This window comes from Calonectris borealis, chromosome 17 (genome assembly GCF_964195595.1).
Source record: "Calonectris borealis chromosome 17, bCalBor7.hap1.2, whole genome shotgun sequence".
NCBI classification, from domain to species: Eukaryota; Metazoa; Chordata; class Aves; order Procellariiformes; family Procellariidae; genus Calonectris; species Calonectris borealis.
In genome coordinates this window covers 13,923,425-13,941,462 of record NC_134328.1, presented here as the reverse complement: position 1 = coordinate 13,941,462, position 18,038 = coordinate 13,923,425, and the positions used below count along the sequence as shown (strand labels likewise).

The 18,038-nt window shown below is 42.6% G+C and overlaps 1 protein-coding gene across 1 annotated transcript in view; it reads right to left on the bottom strand.

Annotated features, from left to right (window-relative positions):
• Positions 1-18,038, bottom strand: part of CDH4 (cadherin 4) — a 459,818-nt gene that overhangs the window by 80,694 nt on the left and 361,086 nt on the right. The window contains exons 6-7 of the mRNA XM_075166642.1: positions 13,442-13,586; positions 257-429 (exon numbers count right to left, since the gene is read on the bottom strand). Of these exons, the coding sequence (XP_075022743.1) occupies positions 257-429; positions 13,442-13,586 (318 nt within the window). The remainder of the gene's footprint in view (positions 1-256; positions 430-13,441; positions 13,587-18,038) is intronic.

The following is an 18,038-nucleotide window of genomic DNA, read 5'->3' as shown; positions in this document are numbered from 1 at the left end:
AGTTGTACAAATTTATTCAAGGAAAATATCAGCTTCACGAGTTTGAAGATTCTCCCAGGGTTTCATCGACTGATATGGATCAAGACAAAAATATCACATCAAAGCACGATGCCCCACAGCTGCTGCAGAAGCAAAGACCATGATCTCCACGCTGCAACTCAAACTTTTAGAGGCTTTGTATTCGAGACAGGATTTGGACTTTGCAAGTCAGCAACCCTCAACAACGGGAAAGCTGGTATGATGGCTTTAAACTCACCTCTCTGTCAAGTCCAGCAGCCACAGTGACAATGTCTCCTGTCTCGCTGTTAATAGTAAACATATTTTGCGATGGGCTCTGTGGGGTCTGAGTCACGATTCGATATCTCACCATCCCGTTCGCTGTAGTACTATCATCTGCATCATTTGCCGTCACTGTCATCACATAGGTACCTTGGAACAAGAGAAGACAAAATATCAGGACTATCTCATTGCAGAGCAGATTGCAGTCTCATTGACTTGGGGTCATGCATTTTACTCAGAAATGCTGCGGGGTAGACATCCCATTTCAATCCATCCAGCTAGGCAAGGCAAGGATTATGAAAATAGCAACGCTGCTGAGACTAGATGATCTGTAAGGACACCGATTACACATAACCGGTATATAGCGAGAAGTCATATGAGGATACCTACGATTAACTTCTAATTCTTTCAGTGATTGTAAGTTTTAGGGCAGCATTTTTTGTCCTGCAATTTCATATAGATTCTCACAGGAGATTTTTTCCCATCCAATCACTGCATTCACATGCATTCAGAAGTAGAGTTTAATAGTGGAAAGCCCATCAGACTTCTCAGCGGCTTCAGAAGGACCCCATCCACATGCCCATGCCCAGTGCAGGAAGCAACTGCCTGCTGCCTCCAGTTCTTGGAGAAACGTCCACCTTTCCGGCCCCTTCTGGAGAAAAAAAAACATTTCTGCAGAGCAAATGGAACAGCTGCTGCCCAGCAGGACAGAAAATCAATGATTTGGTATGTGCGGCCAGCGATGTATTGAATCATTGGTTTGTTTCTTGCTAATCATCAGTGTCTTCATTTGCCTTGCAAAAAACAATCCCTACTTTCTAGATACTGTTGGGAGTGCACTGATGCACTGACAGGCTCATTATCACTGGAGTTTGGCAGCAGGGTGTTCTGCTAAAGTGGGAAATTATCATTATGAGGGTAAAAGATGTTACTTGATTGGATGGACTCCTGCAGCTGCATGGTCCTGTGACCCCCCAGAGCTCATAGGGCCCAGCTTTACGCTTGTTATATTGGTAGGAGGGAATGACTAAAAGGGCAGACACATACTGCTTACAAAAAGCAATCTGCAACAGTGGATGAATCTAATGATACGAGACCTGAAAGGAGGATTGGGAGGCAAAGAGAGACACTGAAACCAGACATAATCTCCTTTAGTGAACATCAAAACCCAACAGCATCAATGGAAAGATGGAAGGTACTGCTTGAACACTGCTCATTCGGGAACTCTGAACAGGATGAACCAACTTATGAGCCTGCCATGCTGGAGGAAATGCAAAGTGGTCCCAACAAGAACCTGAGCTGATTCAAGACGGAGCCACATGTTGCTCTACAAAAAGAGCTGAGCTCATTCTGCCCACTTGGTTAGATGTGAGCCACTGGCAAACTCAAGGACATGTGGCTACATCAGCATTGCATTGTGTCTCATCTAATAAGCTCAGATCCCCAGCTTGATCACAAAGCTACCAAGCTTCCAGTTCAGCGAAAGTACGGAGCTGGAAAGATTGCATCTGTTTGCAAGAGAGTTTAAAAACATACCCCATGCTCTAAATGGGCAGATCTACCAATGGCTGCAGCATGCCCAAATTTTGTACCATAGCCAAGTGTCTTTAAGCCACTCGACACATAGGCAATCCCCCCAGTATCTTCCCCAACTTTGGGAAAACAACGTTTCCCCGTATTAGCAAGAAGTGGCCTCATAAGTTTGTATTTTTGCACTGTGGAAAGTGCTTTGCTGATCTCCTTCCATCTGGTTCAATCAGGCTCTTTTTGTTCTTTGTGGTGATACATATCCCTGTGAGTTTTCTTAGTTCAATAAGAATTATAGATTAAAAAATAAATGAATGTGTAAAGCAAATTCTAATGATGAATACATTCCTATCTTTCTGCAATAATCCTGATTCACATTTGTGAAATGAAAACAAACTATTCAACAACTTTAACATTTTCCCGATCAATAAACTTCAGGAGAGGGAAGGAACACTGAATTGAAAAAAGGCTGTGCAAGCAATGAATTTTCCCCTTTCTCTTCAGGCATTCTTTTTTCGCTCTTTTACAAAACCAGTTATGATGAGACAACGATACAAAAAAAGAAGCCAACCCTTAGGTAAGTGCAGGGGAAACATACAGGAGAAATTTAAGTAGTAAATATGCTGAATGAGATGTTTGATTTGGAATTTATGTTATCTTAATGCATTCTATACTGAAAATATCTCTGAACAGAATGTCAAAACCTGGGGCTAATGAAAACAGAAGTGGAAAAGGAAAACAGAATCTATTTTAGGACGGGCGCACTCTTAGGACATACTCCAAAAAACAGGTGGTATTTCATGATTCACTTCTAGTGCAAGAAACAACTCAGAAAGGAAAGTTATTGGGGCTACTCAGTTCAGACGAGAGCACTCCGCAGTTGTGGTCCCTCCTTATCCGGGATCTCTCAGACTGCGCTGTAGCTTCCAAAATAAATCGGGACCTCTGGGAGATGGTGGGTTCCAAACTTGGCAGGGGAACCCAACAGGCTACAGCTGTGGTGGGCATGGGGTGAGCTGACAGCAGCTATATTGTGGATGGAGCGTATAGTAGGGTCTCCTTCACTCCTTCCCTGACCTTTTTGCTTCTTTCCTGCAGTGTAGCATTGTACTGAGCACATCTGCTCTTGAAAAAAGGACTATTTCAACAGCGTTTGACCTACATCCCCATAAAGGGAGATGGGACTGGACAAATGTCTCTGAAGTCATGAACTGAGCATGAGGGAGCTGTATTTCAAGAGTTAATCTGCTCCCCATCTCATATCTTTAATTTCGATTACGAAACCCAACCACAGAGAAAATAAAGAGAGGAACTTGGCATTAATTACTAACTTGTAACGTAATAAAGCGTCCTCTGCAAAGGGCCCTGTGTGGCTGCAGCACTCTGCAGCGCATGATGGAATTGCAGCAGCCGCTTCCTTCCTCGGCTCTCCGCTGCTCCCTGGGGCTGCTCGTCTGACCACAGTCTGCTGTAAACCGGCTGCAAATTACCTCTTCCTCTCTGCAGTCTGGATGGTGGCTGATATGTCCGTTCCCGTTCCTATGTGCACACGTCCCCCCCCCAGCAATGTTGACCCAAGAATAAGAGCATGAGGGCGTCTCCGCTTACCCACGCTGAGGGTACCGCTCCCGAGCAGCGCTCCCAGGGGATCTGCTGGTGTAACCTACACTCACCATCTACATTCCACTCAGTTTTCTGTACATTTAGTCTGTCTTTAAGCAAGATGTATCCTCCAGATACCCGTGTGCTGCAGTGAATGACATAAACATATATCTGTGCACAAGAATATTCCATAGAGCAATGTGGATATATACTGCTACAGTGTCTAACATCTTCTGGGTGCTATATAAAGTCTTCCACTATACTAAGATGGTTCATGATAATTTACCTGCTATAAAAGCAAATAATGTCATGTTTCTATGTCCTATGCATGGGGATATATTTTCATATACTTTATATTAAAATAAAGGAAATACATCTCCATATCCAGCCCCTACTACCACACAAATTAGGCGAATACACAGTGGAGACCGCACGCTTGAGGATTGAGGCTGGTATTGTTAGGGTTTAAGTGAAAAAGTACAGACTGCCCAATCTGGCCTGCAGGACGCGTGTATGCGTTTTGTGGAAATCGAAGTATTAACCAGACCAAGCAAAGACTGGCGGCAGTTACTACAGACCAGAAACACTGGGAAAACTCCTCCAAGTCACACTCAAAACCCCCACGCTGTGCTCTCCCATTTTTGGGTCAGACCCTGCCAGCAGTGATGGAGCTACAAGAGAGGTCTATAAACGGGGCAAGAGGGACTTTATGCTTTCAGTGTGTGAGAGAAGCGTTAGCTTTATTTTTCAGCTCTGAAGGGCTTGCTCTCAAGCCCGCTGACAACATTAAATGAATGCATGAAGTGCCGAAACTCGGGAATTTGCCCCAGTCTGTGCAGTGTATCACATAACGAATACCCAGTCCAGACGGTGTTTGATATAACTGTATTAAACGACATACCTGGCCTACTAACTCAGGTAGATAACCTGTTGAAAGAAAAACATTTTGCATCAAATCAGGCACACGGTATGTTAAATAAAATACCTAACCTAGTACATCATGTCAATATTAAATCAAATTTGTTGCATGTTGAACAGCTCTTCCGAGAAGCAGATTGAATTATCATGCACAGCTAGTGATGACAAGATTACTGTGCATTACCTTTCATTAACTAATGTGCCAAGTTCATATATCACCTGAATTAAAATTAATGTATAGCATGACAAAGGAGATCTATCAGTAAAAGGCAAGATCCCAAGAATCTGCAACTTCACAATGCATTCTCTTTTATTTCCCAGGGACCACAATCTCCTAGACGTTATTTTGTCAAATGAGGTATTTTTGTTTCAGTCTAACAATGGATAAGACACATGAGAGAGAGGCTTGAAAGCATCCCTTATGGAAAATATTCCCATTAGATTAATTAAGCTTTCTACACGATAGGCAAAATAAAACCTTACAAAATCTGGGGGGATGGAAGCAAAGGGAGATAATTTTAACCTGTATATTCAGTTTTGTTGATCAATTTTAAAATTAATTGCATCTGCTTGTAAAAGACTGCAAAAAGATTTTGTTAGGTTCACTATATCTCATTCGATCTGTACATGTTAAGTAAAAAAAGAAGCAAAACAAGAAAGATAGCTGCCCTGTGTATGTATAAGCAGATAAGCACACAGTCGTAAACAAATGTCTCCCCCAAATCACACTGGAATCTGAGAATCAGCTCAATTCTTTCTAGCTCAGACGGTCCCAAAGCATGCCAAGGACTGCTAATTCACATCACGTTGTCTGCAATCTCTGCTCTCCCATCTATGCAACTTCATTTCTCCGTGAGGACTGAGTTTTCACGGTTTTAAGGCGTACAACAATATCTTAGCACAGTTGTGCTCTCAAAGTCTTTGTTACGATTGCTTTATAATTACCATTTTTCTAAGCTGGTTTGATATCCATCAGTTAGATTTAACGCATGTTAAAAGAAAGAGCTAATGGGCACTTACCAGGAATCCAAATAAAAAAAGATAAAAAAACCTTTTGCTTTGCCCTTTATACCACATATCACTATAAAAATATACAATCCCCTCTGTTTATTCGTGTGATATAAAGAGAAAAAGCTAAAACTTCATCCAGTTTTTACTGATAACGCTGATTCTCTATTCAGCTTTATCTTACAGTTTATGTTTTTTAATGGCTGGTAAATGGTTGCAGAATCATTAAAGGTTGGTTAACCTTCTCAGTCTAATTTTGACCTACAAGATACTTAATTTAATCATTCCCCCATAGAAAAGGATTGAATCATTATGTGCAGACATGTGGTGATGGCCGTATTACATTAGATCTTCATTAACCCAAGTTAATAATGGCTTTGTACTAATGGAAACCTCCCCTTCCTCCTATTTTTTTTTTCCAAATTGGAAAGCTCCCTCAGTGAATACTCTGCATCTGACGCTAGATAGAAGAAGACAGTAATGTTGATGGAAAGATTAAATTCTGAAAAGCCGTGTAAAATTTACAACATTTCCTAAAAATAAAATTTGCAATTCAGAAGAGTTTCCTGATCTAGTTTTCTTCCCCACAGAGAATGGGAATCTCATGCCCCTACTCACAATAGGAACACTTCATCCTTTAAGTGATTTCATTCATTGCAACAAGGTCTCAGGAACGGAAAGCATGCTAGAAAAGCAAAGATTTCAAAATCAAGTTACAATTTAACTGCATCTCACATGCTCTAGATAGAAAACTAAATAGAAACAGCACTTTCCTTCTGAATGATATTCTTTCAGTCATAACTGATAGCTACTGTCATTCTCTTTTATCATTATTTTTGTAATCATTGGCAAATTTTGACCTTTCAAGCAGCTAACCTAATTCATATAGGATGCCACTTCCTAATTAGCGGAGACATCAGATTCTCAGCCTCAACCAAGGCAAGAGCCAACCTAATGAGAATGGAGCAAGTGGGTCTGGAGAGATGACTGAGCAAGTCGAAGAGGCTGCTGTCACCTGGAATGGAAATAATACCTTTTTATTGTTAAAAATGAAATAAATATCTCCAGAGAGAAAATGAATGGATGCACCGAATGCAGCATACACATGGGCATGGCCAGATTTGAAGATAACTCCTGTACAGCAGCCTGCAGCCTACTGAGACCCCGTGTACCACAGAGAAATAACAGAAGTAAAACTTCAAGATGGGCAAAAGCACATTCAGCCTCTGAGCAAATACTTTTGACTGCATAAATCGATGAGCCTCAGCTTGGCTGAGCTCCTGCAGATGAATCCTCTCGATTCCCAGAGGCAAATTAAAAAAATGGAGAAAGTGTGTCTTAGGACAAGATATCCTGAACGCCATCTCCAAACTGTGCTTAAAAGTATGGCTCGGTTTCATGCTTAACTGAAGGCATATGCAACTAGTGAAATCCTGCAGACCCGGCTGCACAAAACCTGAAACTTAACACAGCTTCCGCAAGGCTTGAATCCAATCCTTGAATTTTGACAATATAATATAAAGTAATATAATAGATATACATACTAATATATTATAATGTAATACAATATAATGCAATGTAATATCATATAATATAAAATAAATACTATAATAATATATCATATAGTATACTATATATATTATAATATATATACACACTATAATAATATAATACTATTTTATTTCTAACTGCTGGTTAAAAGGAGGCAGAGAAAGGACTATTGCGGTGTTGTAACTCCCTTCTAGACTGGTCTCAGAACATGTTTTCCACATTTTTTTTCTTTATATCAACTTGGCCATTTTTTCTGGAGGGAAAAACCATCAGTTTGGGGATTTGCATTTTTTCTCACCTACAGTCCTATAATTCACTCCCTTGCTCTCGGGACTGCATGCTTCTGAAAAGGAAATTAAGAGCACAGATTTCATAACCACTCACCTCGAAACAACATGGAAAGCACTACAACATGGAAAGCACTACCACATGTGTCTGCAGAAAAACAATTTCTTATCTTAAAATTGTGCTCGGCTGAGCAAAAGAACTTAAAAAAGAATATTTGTATCCTAAGTCTGTGAGTAATGTGTGAGAGAATAGAGTCAGGCTGGACAAAGCCATTTTTAATAACATGTGAAGTGCAAGGATAAGAGCAGCACCTACCCAAGCTGCAGAAGATGGCACTGCATTGATGCATGCATTTAGGCTTGTGATGAACCCAGAAGTAATGCACCCAACCTGTGAAGAGCTCTGGGACGACTGCAAGAATCTGTTGAGACCCACTCTGGCTCTTAAGATTCTACCTTTACATGATCTCTCTGAAACACATGGCATTTGCATCAGTTCTAGCTTCTAGTGCTCTCAGAGGAACGGGCACCTGGCCCACACCCCGGCCTCCCTGTGCCACGTCACTGCCAGCAGCCGAGTCAGCCCAGGTCCATGAACCTGTTCAGGTGCTCTGTTGAATTAGGACCTTCCTAAATAAAGAGAACTAAAATCAATCTACCTCCAAAGCTGGTAAAAGAATATTGAACATTTTAATTATAAGCAGCACTACGGCGTTTTTGGAATGGTTCGTAATGGAAAAAAGGGTTTTCACTCGGTGTCCTATTCATTTTAAAAAATGAAGCATCTTCTCTGCAGATCTCAGGTGTTGCTGCTTTCGTTTCCTCCCCTGCCGGCAACTCCCACCCTGTTCCTCCACTGAAAGAGCAACCTGCAGGACACGAGGCATCTCTTTATGAACCGTACTGTCAGGTTGGAGAAAAGGAACAAGTCAGAAACGCAGAATCCAAATTCTCCACATGAATATATATATATATGTATATAAATATACAAATGCAACTATATGCCTTAAAAGATTAATTTCACAAGCCTTAAATTGCAGTTTAATTTGAAAACTAATTCAGCCTCATAATTGGCTTTCTGTTCAAATCACTGAGGCTAAAGATTTAAATTCTTAATATTCAGATGACTTTCAAGTTTCTGGCCCCATCTGTGCATTAGTCCATGGTGTTAATCTCTGAGGGAATCTCTGCTGGCGTAGAAATAAAATAAACAAACTGGGACACTAGTAGAATAATCGGCTTTAAAAATCCTTGGGTTTTTTATATACTGCTTATTTTGATGAGATTTCTTTAACTCAATTTGCCACATATAGATTTGGCTCCCAGCTATTTCATTTTTCACGTGGCACGCTATCAACAATTATTGTATCAGAGTTCCATGAAATCAGGAGGAGATGGGGAAATTTTAAATTACAACATTTCTCATCTAAGAAATGCTAATATTCCTTTATTTTGGAGGACTGTCCATACTTAGCACTCTCTCACACCACTTGCAGGGAGGGTGGCAGGAGTAAACTATCCTACACAACACCACGAGAAAGAAGGAGCTGGATGAAACCCTAGTTTAAAAGAAAGCACTTGGACTTCTGCTATTGACTTGAAAGGGACCAAGATGTATCCAGAGAGTTAGTGAACTGGAAAGGATGAATGGGAATGGAAAAGGCCATTCTGACAGGAACAAATTGTTTTGGAGAGATGTGTTAATTTTTGACAATCTTTCTGTTAAAACAAAATAGATACTACCCAGAGCAAAGCACTCGAGTCACTACGGAGCATTTCACATTGACCTTTTCAGAACTGAACGCTTCAGTTAAGTAAGACATCCACATCCTACCGTAAGCTACCTTTTGTGGTCGTTATATCAAAACCAAGCTTCTGCAGTGACGAAAATAATCTTTCTCCATCACATTTTCGTTTTGTGATTAAATTCCCTTTCTTCTTTTACATTTAAGCAATTTCATTCTATCTTATTGAGCAATTTTTTTTTTGGAAACTGTAGAATTTCTTTTGAAACAGCACTCCCCAAGAACACCCCTGGGATGCTGCAAGCCCAGCAGTACAAGTGCAGGGGCTGGGCTCACGGCAGGCAGGAACTGGTGTTGTGCAGAGGGACCCCCCCCCCCCCTCCAAACCCCAGCTCCTTTCTGCCAAAAGGCGGTGGAGCTTGCGTGGTGCGGCTCAGGGACGTGGGCTTTGAAAGGGCAGCAGAATCCTCGCAGGGCAGGCAGCGCTGGGCAGTGAAGCTGTGCAACCCGTCCCGCTTTATCAGCGCTTGAAAAGCAACTTCTGCAGCGCCGGGAGAACTTTGCTGATTAAGGCTGCCAGAGGGACCAGGGGAATTTCAGCTCGAGCTTGCAGCTGCATTTTTAAAACTTGGCTGTGTTCTTCATATAGAGGCAAAGTTCAAAGAGGCAGAACATTATTCAATATGAGTAAAACATGGTCTTTTAAGATACATTTTCAAACAGTGGTGCTTTAAATCAAAACAACTCGTGGAGGGGGAGAGTAAGGAAGAAAGATGGTCCTGTGGAAAAGAAAATCCTGCATCACTATTCCTGTTCTGCATTTTTGGAGAGGCCTGCATTTACACATTTAAATTGTCCAGCTGCATGACCTTAGGCTAGATAAGCTAGAAATGCATTAAAATGTTTTCCAGAGAGTATCAGAAAAGGAAAAAGAAATGCAATTTGGTTTAAGAGCCAGCACACATTTGAGGATGTAAAGAGGTCAGGCTGTGACACACATGTTCACACTACAGAGAACTTTAATCCACAAGAATGAGCTCCTGATTTCAAGAACACGATGTTACGGTGTAAGACACTATTTCAATTAAGTTATTATAATCTTAACCAGCAACAACAACCTATTATAATTAATAATACTCGATGATTTCTTTTCTATTCCTGTCAAGGGTTGCTTCAAGGTGACTTGCACACTGCAGACAGCACGCTCCTTGGAAACCCAGCCAGTCTGAGTGCTCCGCAGTCTGGGAAGCCCCTGCACTTAAACCCCATCAGCCTGTCTCTAATGAGTCTCTTCACATTGCTGCCAATTCTTCCAGCTCTTGGACAATCCACTTTGAAGTATATTTGTATTTTAGGCTAAAGCAAACTTGTTCTTCTGTGGGAGGCTAAGTGCCCAGCAGTACCACACGGTGCTGCAGGCTGGAGTACACATCCTTCCTGCATTCCCCTTTTCTTGGTTCATTCTACCTCCTTTTGGCTTATTCACTGCAGAGTCAGAAGATCACATCTTGGCCTCCATCCCCTGCCACGGTCAGGCACAATTTACAGCTGTCCTACAGGGTCAGAGATGAGGCACGGTGCTCTCTTCCAGCTCACTGCATCCCGGCTACGAGGAGGGGACCACGCTGCACGTCGTGGCGCAGCATCCTCCGGAGGCACAGCCCTGCCTGCAGCGCCTGCCCACCGGCTGCCTGCGCTCTGCCCCGCACCCCGGGCTGCGCTGCGACAGCACCGCAGAGCCCTTTCCTCTTCACTTGGAATGGGATCTGCTCTACTGATCCTGCTAAAGCCTTACAGGGACTTTCCCTGCAGCTCAAGGTCACCGCGCCCTGCTTAGTCTGTGCTCAACGGCATATTTTTGACGGTCTTGCTCTGTAAAATTTCCATGGGTAGAACTTGAGCTCCATATGTCCCTTTTTTCTTTTTTTTAGATCTGGGCAAAATTCCTACTGACTTCAAACAGTCACTGGCTGCTCACACTAGCTGCCCTCAGAGCCAGCATTTACTTGGGATACTCTAATACTCCAGCTACTTTTCTCATAAGAGGTGTGCAGAATTATTAAGAACACTGCAGATACTGTGGTAATCGAGTAATACTGCATTTTTAATCACAGCCATTATAAATGGGCATATGGAAGATGTGAGAAATAACAATTGTATAGGATATCCAGGGAAGCATTTTCAGTCCTCAGGCATAGTTCAATAGCAATGAACAGTGGAAAATGAATGCTGAACTCCTGTAACATATAACAAGATTTTTTAGTTTGCTTGAAGCAAATCTGTACTTTATACATGGATATACACACATATGCATCTACATGTTTATAGATGCATATACATATATAACTTACTGTTGAATCAATACTGAACACATTTTGCTGTTACCTCTAAAAATACGCAATGTCTTTCATTTGTCGACCACTGCCGCAAATGATCATGAATTCTGCCCACATATTTTTCCTCTTGCAAAGGCTGGTGTGGTACCTCCTTAGTTATTATAATAGTCTGAAGCATCTTGAACTATAAAAAAGTTTCCAAATCTCTGCAAGATCTACACTTAGCTAAATACATTGTCTAGACTTGTCTCTACACGAAACAGGGATACATTACTTGGGGGCAAAGGAGGAGCACACAGACATCCACGGTAACTCTATGACCTCTCTATCCCTTTCTCAAAGACACAACATCAGGTTTATTGCCAAGTACCTGGAATGAGGGCCTCAGATACCCACATTCCCAGGAGGTTCTACAAAAGCAAAGAACAGAAATTCAAGGCTAATATAAACCTTTAAAAGAATACAGATTAAACAGGAAAGAGGGAAAAAAAAACCCCAAAACATCAAAGACAAATGTAATTGCTTTTGAATAAAACCAGATTACTTTCTACCTACCTGCCTTAAAGGCAAGCACTCCAGCCTGGGATACAGAATACCAAAAATCACTGGTAGAAGCAGAGGCACAAGTATTTTGTAGGCAAAGTTATCCTATTCTGATTTAATAGCTCAAAGGCTTATCTGGATTTCAGACAAGAAAAGGATGCAATTTACTGCTTCCTTCACAGAAATGAGCAGAGCTAGTTAAAACATTTGGGAACACTTTGAATATTGATCTGTCCTAGAATAAGACGTAAGACATTTGATTTGCTATGGAAATGTTGTATCAATCTTCAAACCTTGATATGCCCCAAAGGGGCCTTCAAATGAAAGCCCGAAAATCCTCTGGGAAGATGCCATTAGAGCCATCAGCTCAGGGACTTCTTGTGTCCCCTCTGCCGAGCAGGACGGGGATCAGCACTTTGAAGCCGGTACCACCCAAAGCATATCAGGAAGGGAGCTGTACCTATTCTTTCCTCAAAAATAATGTCACGTTCTGTCCCCACTACGTGTCACCACAGCAGCCCATTCCTCACAATGCTGAAAAGACCATCAATCATGACTGCGAATCACCTTGTTAAAAATAGTGGCCACCAGAGACTTTCCTGTGACACCTCAGGCAGCGGAGAAGCCATGATATGTGTTTGCTGGCACAAAAGAGAGTCACGCAGTATTTAACCCCTCAGCTGCAAACAACCGAGGATAAAATTTGTCTTGTAAAAATCTCCCTCCAATTTCAGTAGATTTACAAATGTACTGGTGACAGTTTTCACAGTGTAATTTCTGTTTAAAGAACGAATACACTCGTCTTGGTTATGCTCAGCAATAAGCTAAAACAACCTTGGTACCACATTGGAAACCACAGGGTTACACTGTACTTAAACAACAAATCAACAATATAGTTGAAAAGAAAATATTAAAGACCCTTATAACTGTATTTTTCCAAGCATATAAACACGTTCACATAAAAATCATCACTTGTATTCTGTGTACAGGTTACACCCTCACTAATTTTCACCCATAAATTTTCTGAAATTCTACTTGCAGTTTTTCCCCATTTCACCCTCTGTAAGAAAAGTCCATGGGGACGGAGGATGAGCCAGCAATTTCAGTGGGAATATTCCCACTTCAATGGGTTTGCATCAGGCCCCAAAGAAGAAAGTATTTTCTTCACACTTTGGGACACAGACCTATTTGGAGTCTGACTGGGTGCCAGATACTGAGTTTGCAAATGACTTGATTACATATCAAGGAGGCAGATATTCAGCATTTCAGGCACAGGGTCAGTGAAAGGCCGCTGCTGGGTTTGCTTCCAGTACTCTGTAGTTAGAATGACAGCCCTGTACATGTGTAACGAGCATATGAGAATGGCGATACAGAGAATTACTCTACAAAACTGCTGCTTTTGCAAATTCCATGTCTAGGAAGGGACCACCAGGATCCAGGATCCCTCTAACCCAAGTCTCCACTTTCCCTGCATCCAGAGAAAGAGATACCAGCTAGATTGTTCTCACCCCCATCTGTCTTCAACAAAGAGCCAGCAACAGCAAATCTCTCCTACATTCCCTCTATTTCCAGAGGAGGCAAAGCCACCATGCCAGATTAATGTTTGAAAGCCTGTGATAACTTTAAGACTTTTTTTCAACTGTACCTGGTTTAGAGCCTTCATCAACAGATCCATTATAGACTTGGTTTATAAACTCCGGTCTGTTGTCATTCATATCAATCACATAGATGTAAAGGTCAATAGGATTCTCCACCTTGTTTCCATTCATATCCACCGCATGAGCCCGGAGCTGGGAATAAGCACAATGAAAGCATAATATCAGCAATTGGATTTGTTGCAGAATGCGAGACCATGTTTTGTAGGAATTGACTTCACCTCATAAATACTTCCTCAAAATTGAACTGAGCGGGTATCTAATTCCAGCAGAAAGAAGCAACGTGGTTTCCATCTAGACTCTACACACAGACAGTTTTTCAAGACTTAACATAATATTGAAATCATATTTTAAAATAGCAATTGTCAGTGGAAACACTTCAACTCTGGTGTAGTGATGCTATCTCCTTCAGCGCTAATAGACCACTATATTTTAATTTTTAAGACGTGGTGAACCCTGTCTGACAATCTGAAAAGCAAATTTTGCTTAGTTCCAAACACAGCAAGGAAATGAGTTTGACTTGAGAGGTTTCTTATGGGAACCTGCAGCTTTCATACCCACAATAACAGGGATTAATAAGTGAAGACATTTCAGAATGGCATTAGCATTGTTTATTCTTTGGTTAATCACGGTCTCTAGGAACAGCAACAGCTACCGACCCCATTGCTTTATGCACCAAAAGACATAAAAAAAGTCCCTTTCCTTCAAATGATGAGAGCCCCTGCGGCACTAAGAATGAAATATTTTTCTCAGCCTTAACTAAAATAGCCAGTGATGAAGCATTACAATAACCAGAGCCACAGTGTTAAGTCCTCAGTTAAAGTGGAACTGCGGCTTTATCTTATTAGCAATAACCATCAGTAATAATGCTCGAAAACAAGAGCATCTGTTTTCTGAACAAAAGGGACAGATACAGCATGTCAAAATGAGTAATTAATAAAACAAAGCAATCAACAATAGTCTGGAACAATCAGTAATCAGGTGAAAAAAATGGATAGCTCTCTCATTAAAGGGAACAGATGGCTACTCTAAACGGTGTGTGCACTGAACCAAGCTGCCGATGTCGGCTTCAGAAAAAAAAAAAAGACAAGCGAGGAAAGGGCTGCGCAGCCCTGACGATGGCTGGGCAGCGGAGGGGCATCGCCTGGGTGCGAGCGCTGCGGATTTCGTTTGTCACCCCTCTTCATTTCAGCACCAGTGAGCGCTGCTGAACCTCCACACCGCCACGAACATCGGGGCTGGCGCTCAGGACGGCGGTGTGACATCCCGCGAGGCTGGCGGGATGAGGAATGAAGGCTGCAGAGGACATGAGCTTGGTGCAAGGGCTGGATGGAAGAGCGGGGCTGAGGGACAGGGGACCTGCCCACCGCCCCACGGTGAGCACTTTGTATGACACAAGCCCTGCGAGCGTGCCGACGCACACCAGCTCGTGCCTTCAGAGGGAAGGAGGCCTCTCTGGTGCCTCCCAGCAGCTCCCCGGGCCATTGGGATGCTGCTGAGAGTCAGAGCTCCTGCGCCAAGGAGGTCTCTAGCTCCTCTGATGCAGGACAAATAAATGTGCTAATTGCATTAGCACTGGTTTCCGTCTTTCGCTCTCGCTGTGCTGTGATTGATGCAACTTTCTCCTTCATGTATGGCGTTCAGAAGTCCAGAGCTTAACAAAAGAAAATGCATGCTATTAGGATGGGCTGGATTAACACTTAATCAAGCAAAGAGAACAAACTGCCATGTGAAATGAGTTGGGAGAAAAACATTTTTTTTAAAGGAGGTTAAGCAGCACTTTTTCTTTAAAGACTGAAGAAGTCTGGCTTCGTTTTCAATACAGGATGCACCGTTTGTATTTCATGACTTGTAATGCTCTTAATATCTGCATTTCTTGCCTGCATACAAACTGCTTTGACTCCCACCTGTTGAGCTATCCTTCATCACGTCAGGTGTAGCAATTCAATAACTTCACCAATCAGAGGTCAGGCTGCCTTTGAAAAAAAGTAATTCGGAGCTAAAATTAAAGTTATTATCTTCAAACTGCGGCAGCACCGGGCTCTCTCATGCTGCATTTCCAGCAGCGGAAATGGTTCCATTCAGAGATAAAGCAGAGAGCAAAGCTGGTATCTTCCTCCTCAGATCTGACTCTCCCCCCGCAAATTTTTAATTACATTTGATAGCTTTTGTTTGAAATCTCCAGGAGTAAGGGATTTCTCAGCAATGCGCGTCTATCTGCTTGTTGCACTCACTAAGCACTGTACCCACAAACGCGTTACTGCCTGCACTCGGGGGAAAAAAGATTCAATAAGACTGCAGGAATCTCATCAAACCTGCGGTGACATGCGCAAGTGTCACCCCTGCCCCGAGCCCAGCACCAGCCCCCGGGCTGAGTTATGGGAGGGGGGACAGCGCCTGGGACACGGGCACTGGTGCCCTGACTAATGGCTTTTGGGCACCCGCTCCCCACGCCCAGCGCAGCAGACCCTGCGCCTTTGTGTCCTGGATTGTGCTGGTGTCTGGGTGTCCATAGCTGCTCTTCTTCTGCCCTCCAATGCAGTTGTTACTGCTGCCCTTTCTGCACACCCCTCTTCTCTCTTCTGCTACTTTTTTGCCTGACTTCAACGAACTTTTCCTCTTTTTTCCTCTTGTGCTTGCTTGCACATATTCATATTCTTTTAACATTTCGCTAACGCCTCCGTATCCTTCCACAACACGTTGCTCCCCTGTGGTCAGGGCCAACCACAGCAGAGGGAGAAGAGAGGCTTGAGCCAGAGGGCTGAATCTAAACTCAGCTCAATGGGAGCTCTTCCTCGTTAGAGACCATTCCTCGTTAGAGACCATTCCCAGTGGAGGGAGCAAAGGGAGGAGGGACTCCAGTGGGGCAATCTGTCTGCTGGGAAACTAGCTGTATCTCCAAGGCAGATCAGATACTACATTTCCCTTCCTTAATTAATCTTCTCCTGCCCTACTCTTCGTATTAATGAGGCAACCTCAAGCCGGACGACACGCTTTGTTCTGGAGTCATTCTTCAGATGCCGAGAGAGGACTCGTTTGTGTGAAGCAGTTTGAGTCTAACGTGGTGCTCCGCAGCTCAGGCTGCCACCTGTGACCAAGCGGGTGTTTTGGTGGTAGAGTGATGGATAGGATGAAAAGCAGATGCATGCGGGTGCTTTGTAGCGCTGGGCAGGGCACAAAATGTGATGGCTGTGCTCCGTCAGACACGCACGTCCTTTAGAGCTGGAAAAGCCACCACTGAAAGGCCAGTGAGCGCAACCTGGGCCACGGGACACGTGCCAGACACAGGTCATGTGAGAGTATTCAAATGGAAGCTGGTGGCTAGCTGGAGACACAGTTAAGAAACATTTATAAAGTTGGTTTGAAATATTTACATTGTCCCCAAGAGGGAGAATGTGACAGGAGTAGAGAAGGAATAAATAATATCAAATGAAATACCTTGCAAAGGATTCTGAAAAATTAATACAGGTGGCCAGCTAATCTCTAGCTGATGTATCGCTCTGCTCTACACCAGCCAAGGAGCTGGCTCGATATTCTTTAACAAATATTGTTTAAAAGTATGACAATCATTGCTATCGTATTCAGCAGCAGCTACCACAGGTCTCTGAGGTTTTTCTACTGACAGTTTCCAGTGTAAATGTAGCTGTTGGCATACAAATGATTCAGTATCATGATTATTGATTACACTGGAGGCTGGTGGTATCTGAAGGTAGTTAGTCAAAGTCAACACAGTGAATTGTGTTAAATATGAATATTACTTATGCACTAATACTACTAATACAAATACACATTATCAATCAGTGACAGAGCCTTTAAGCAATAAGCATACAATGTCATGCCTAATTTGTGTGCTCTTAATTGTGATTAAAAGTTCAAATTAGAGTATTGTGACACAAATGGCTGGCATTACTCACTAGAACTTGGTTCAAAATACTGGAATTAGCTCTTGTATCCCTTAATTTCTAGTAAACTTTTTTGTCTCCTTGCACTTCAGACAACTCCTTCTCAGACTATAACCCACCTGTTCTACTGCAGCCATGTCTGAGACAGTATTTTATCAGTCTGATGCTGAAGGCATACAAATATGTCTGGGACTGGATTAGGACTTGCTTCAAAGTTTCCCCATAATGCACATTACTTGAGTATCAAAAGCAACGACTAGCTACTCACACATTTATGTTGATGTCTTTTGAAAACAGTGCTTGAAAAACTAACCTGCCAATTTACTATCCCTTGTACTTGCCAGGCCTAACTGCAGCTTGATGTGAAACTGGTGACTGGATCAGGAAAGACATCCAGAGTCACTAATTTTGTCAGCAGTACGAACGGGACTTTGGGAACGCAGTTAAATAAGGCCAAGAGAACTCATGCATATTAAATATTACTACCTGCTGAAACTTATTTGGCATGCAATAAACATTAAGGGCTGACTACAAGGGGAGATGCAACAACACATGCCTGCCGCAGTGAGACGGCAGCAAGCCGGGGGGGATGAGCTCGTGCTTGTGCTGGGAGCGTGCCCCAAGGCTGCGTCCCCAGACACGGGCACGAAAGACGCTGGAGCAGCTCCCACAGCATCACTCAGTG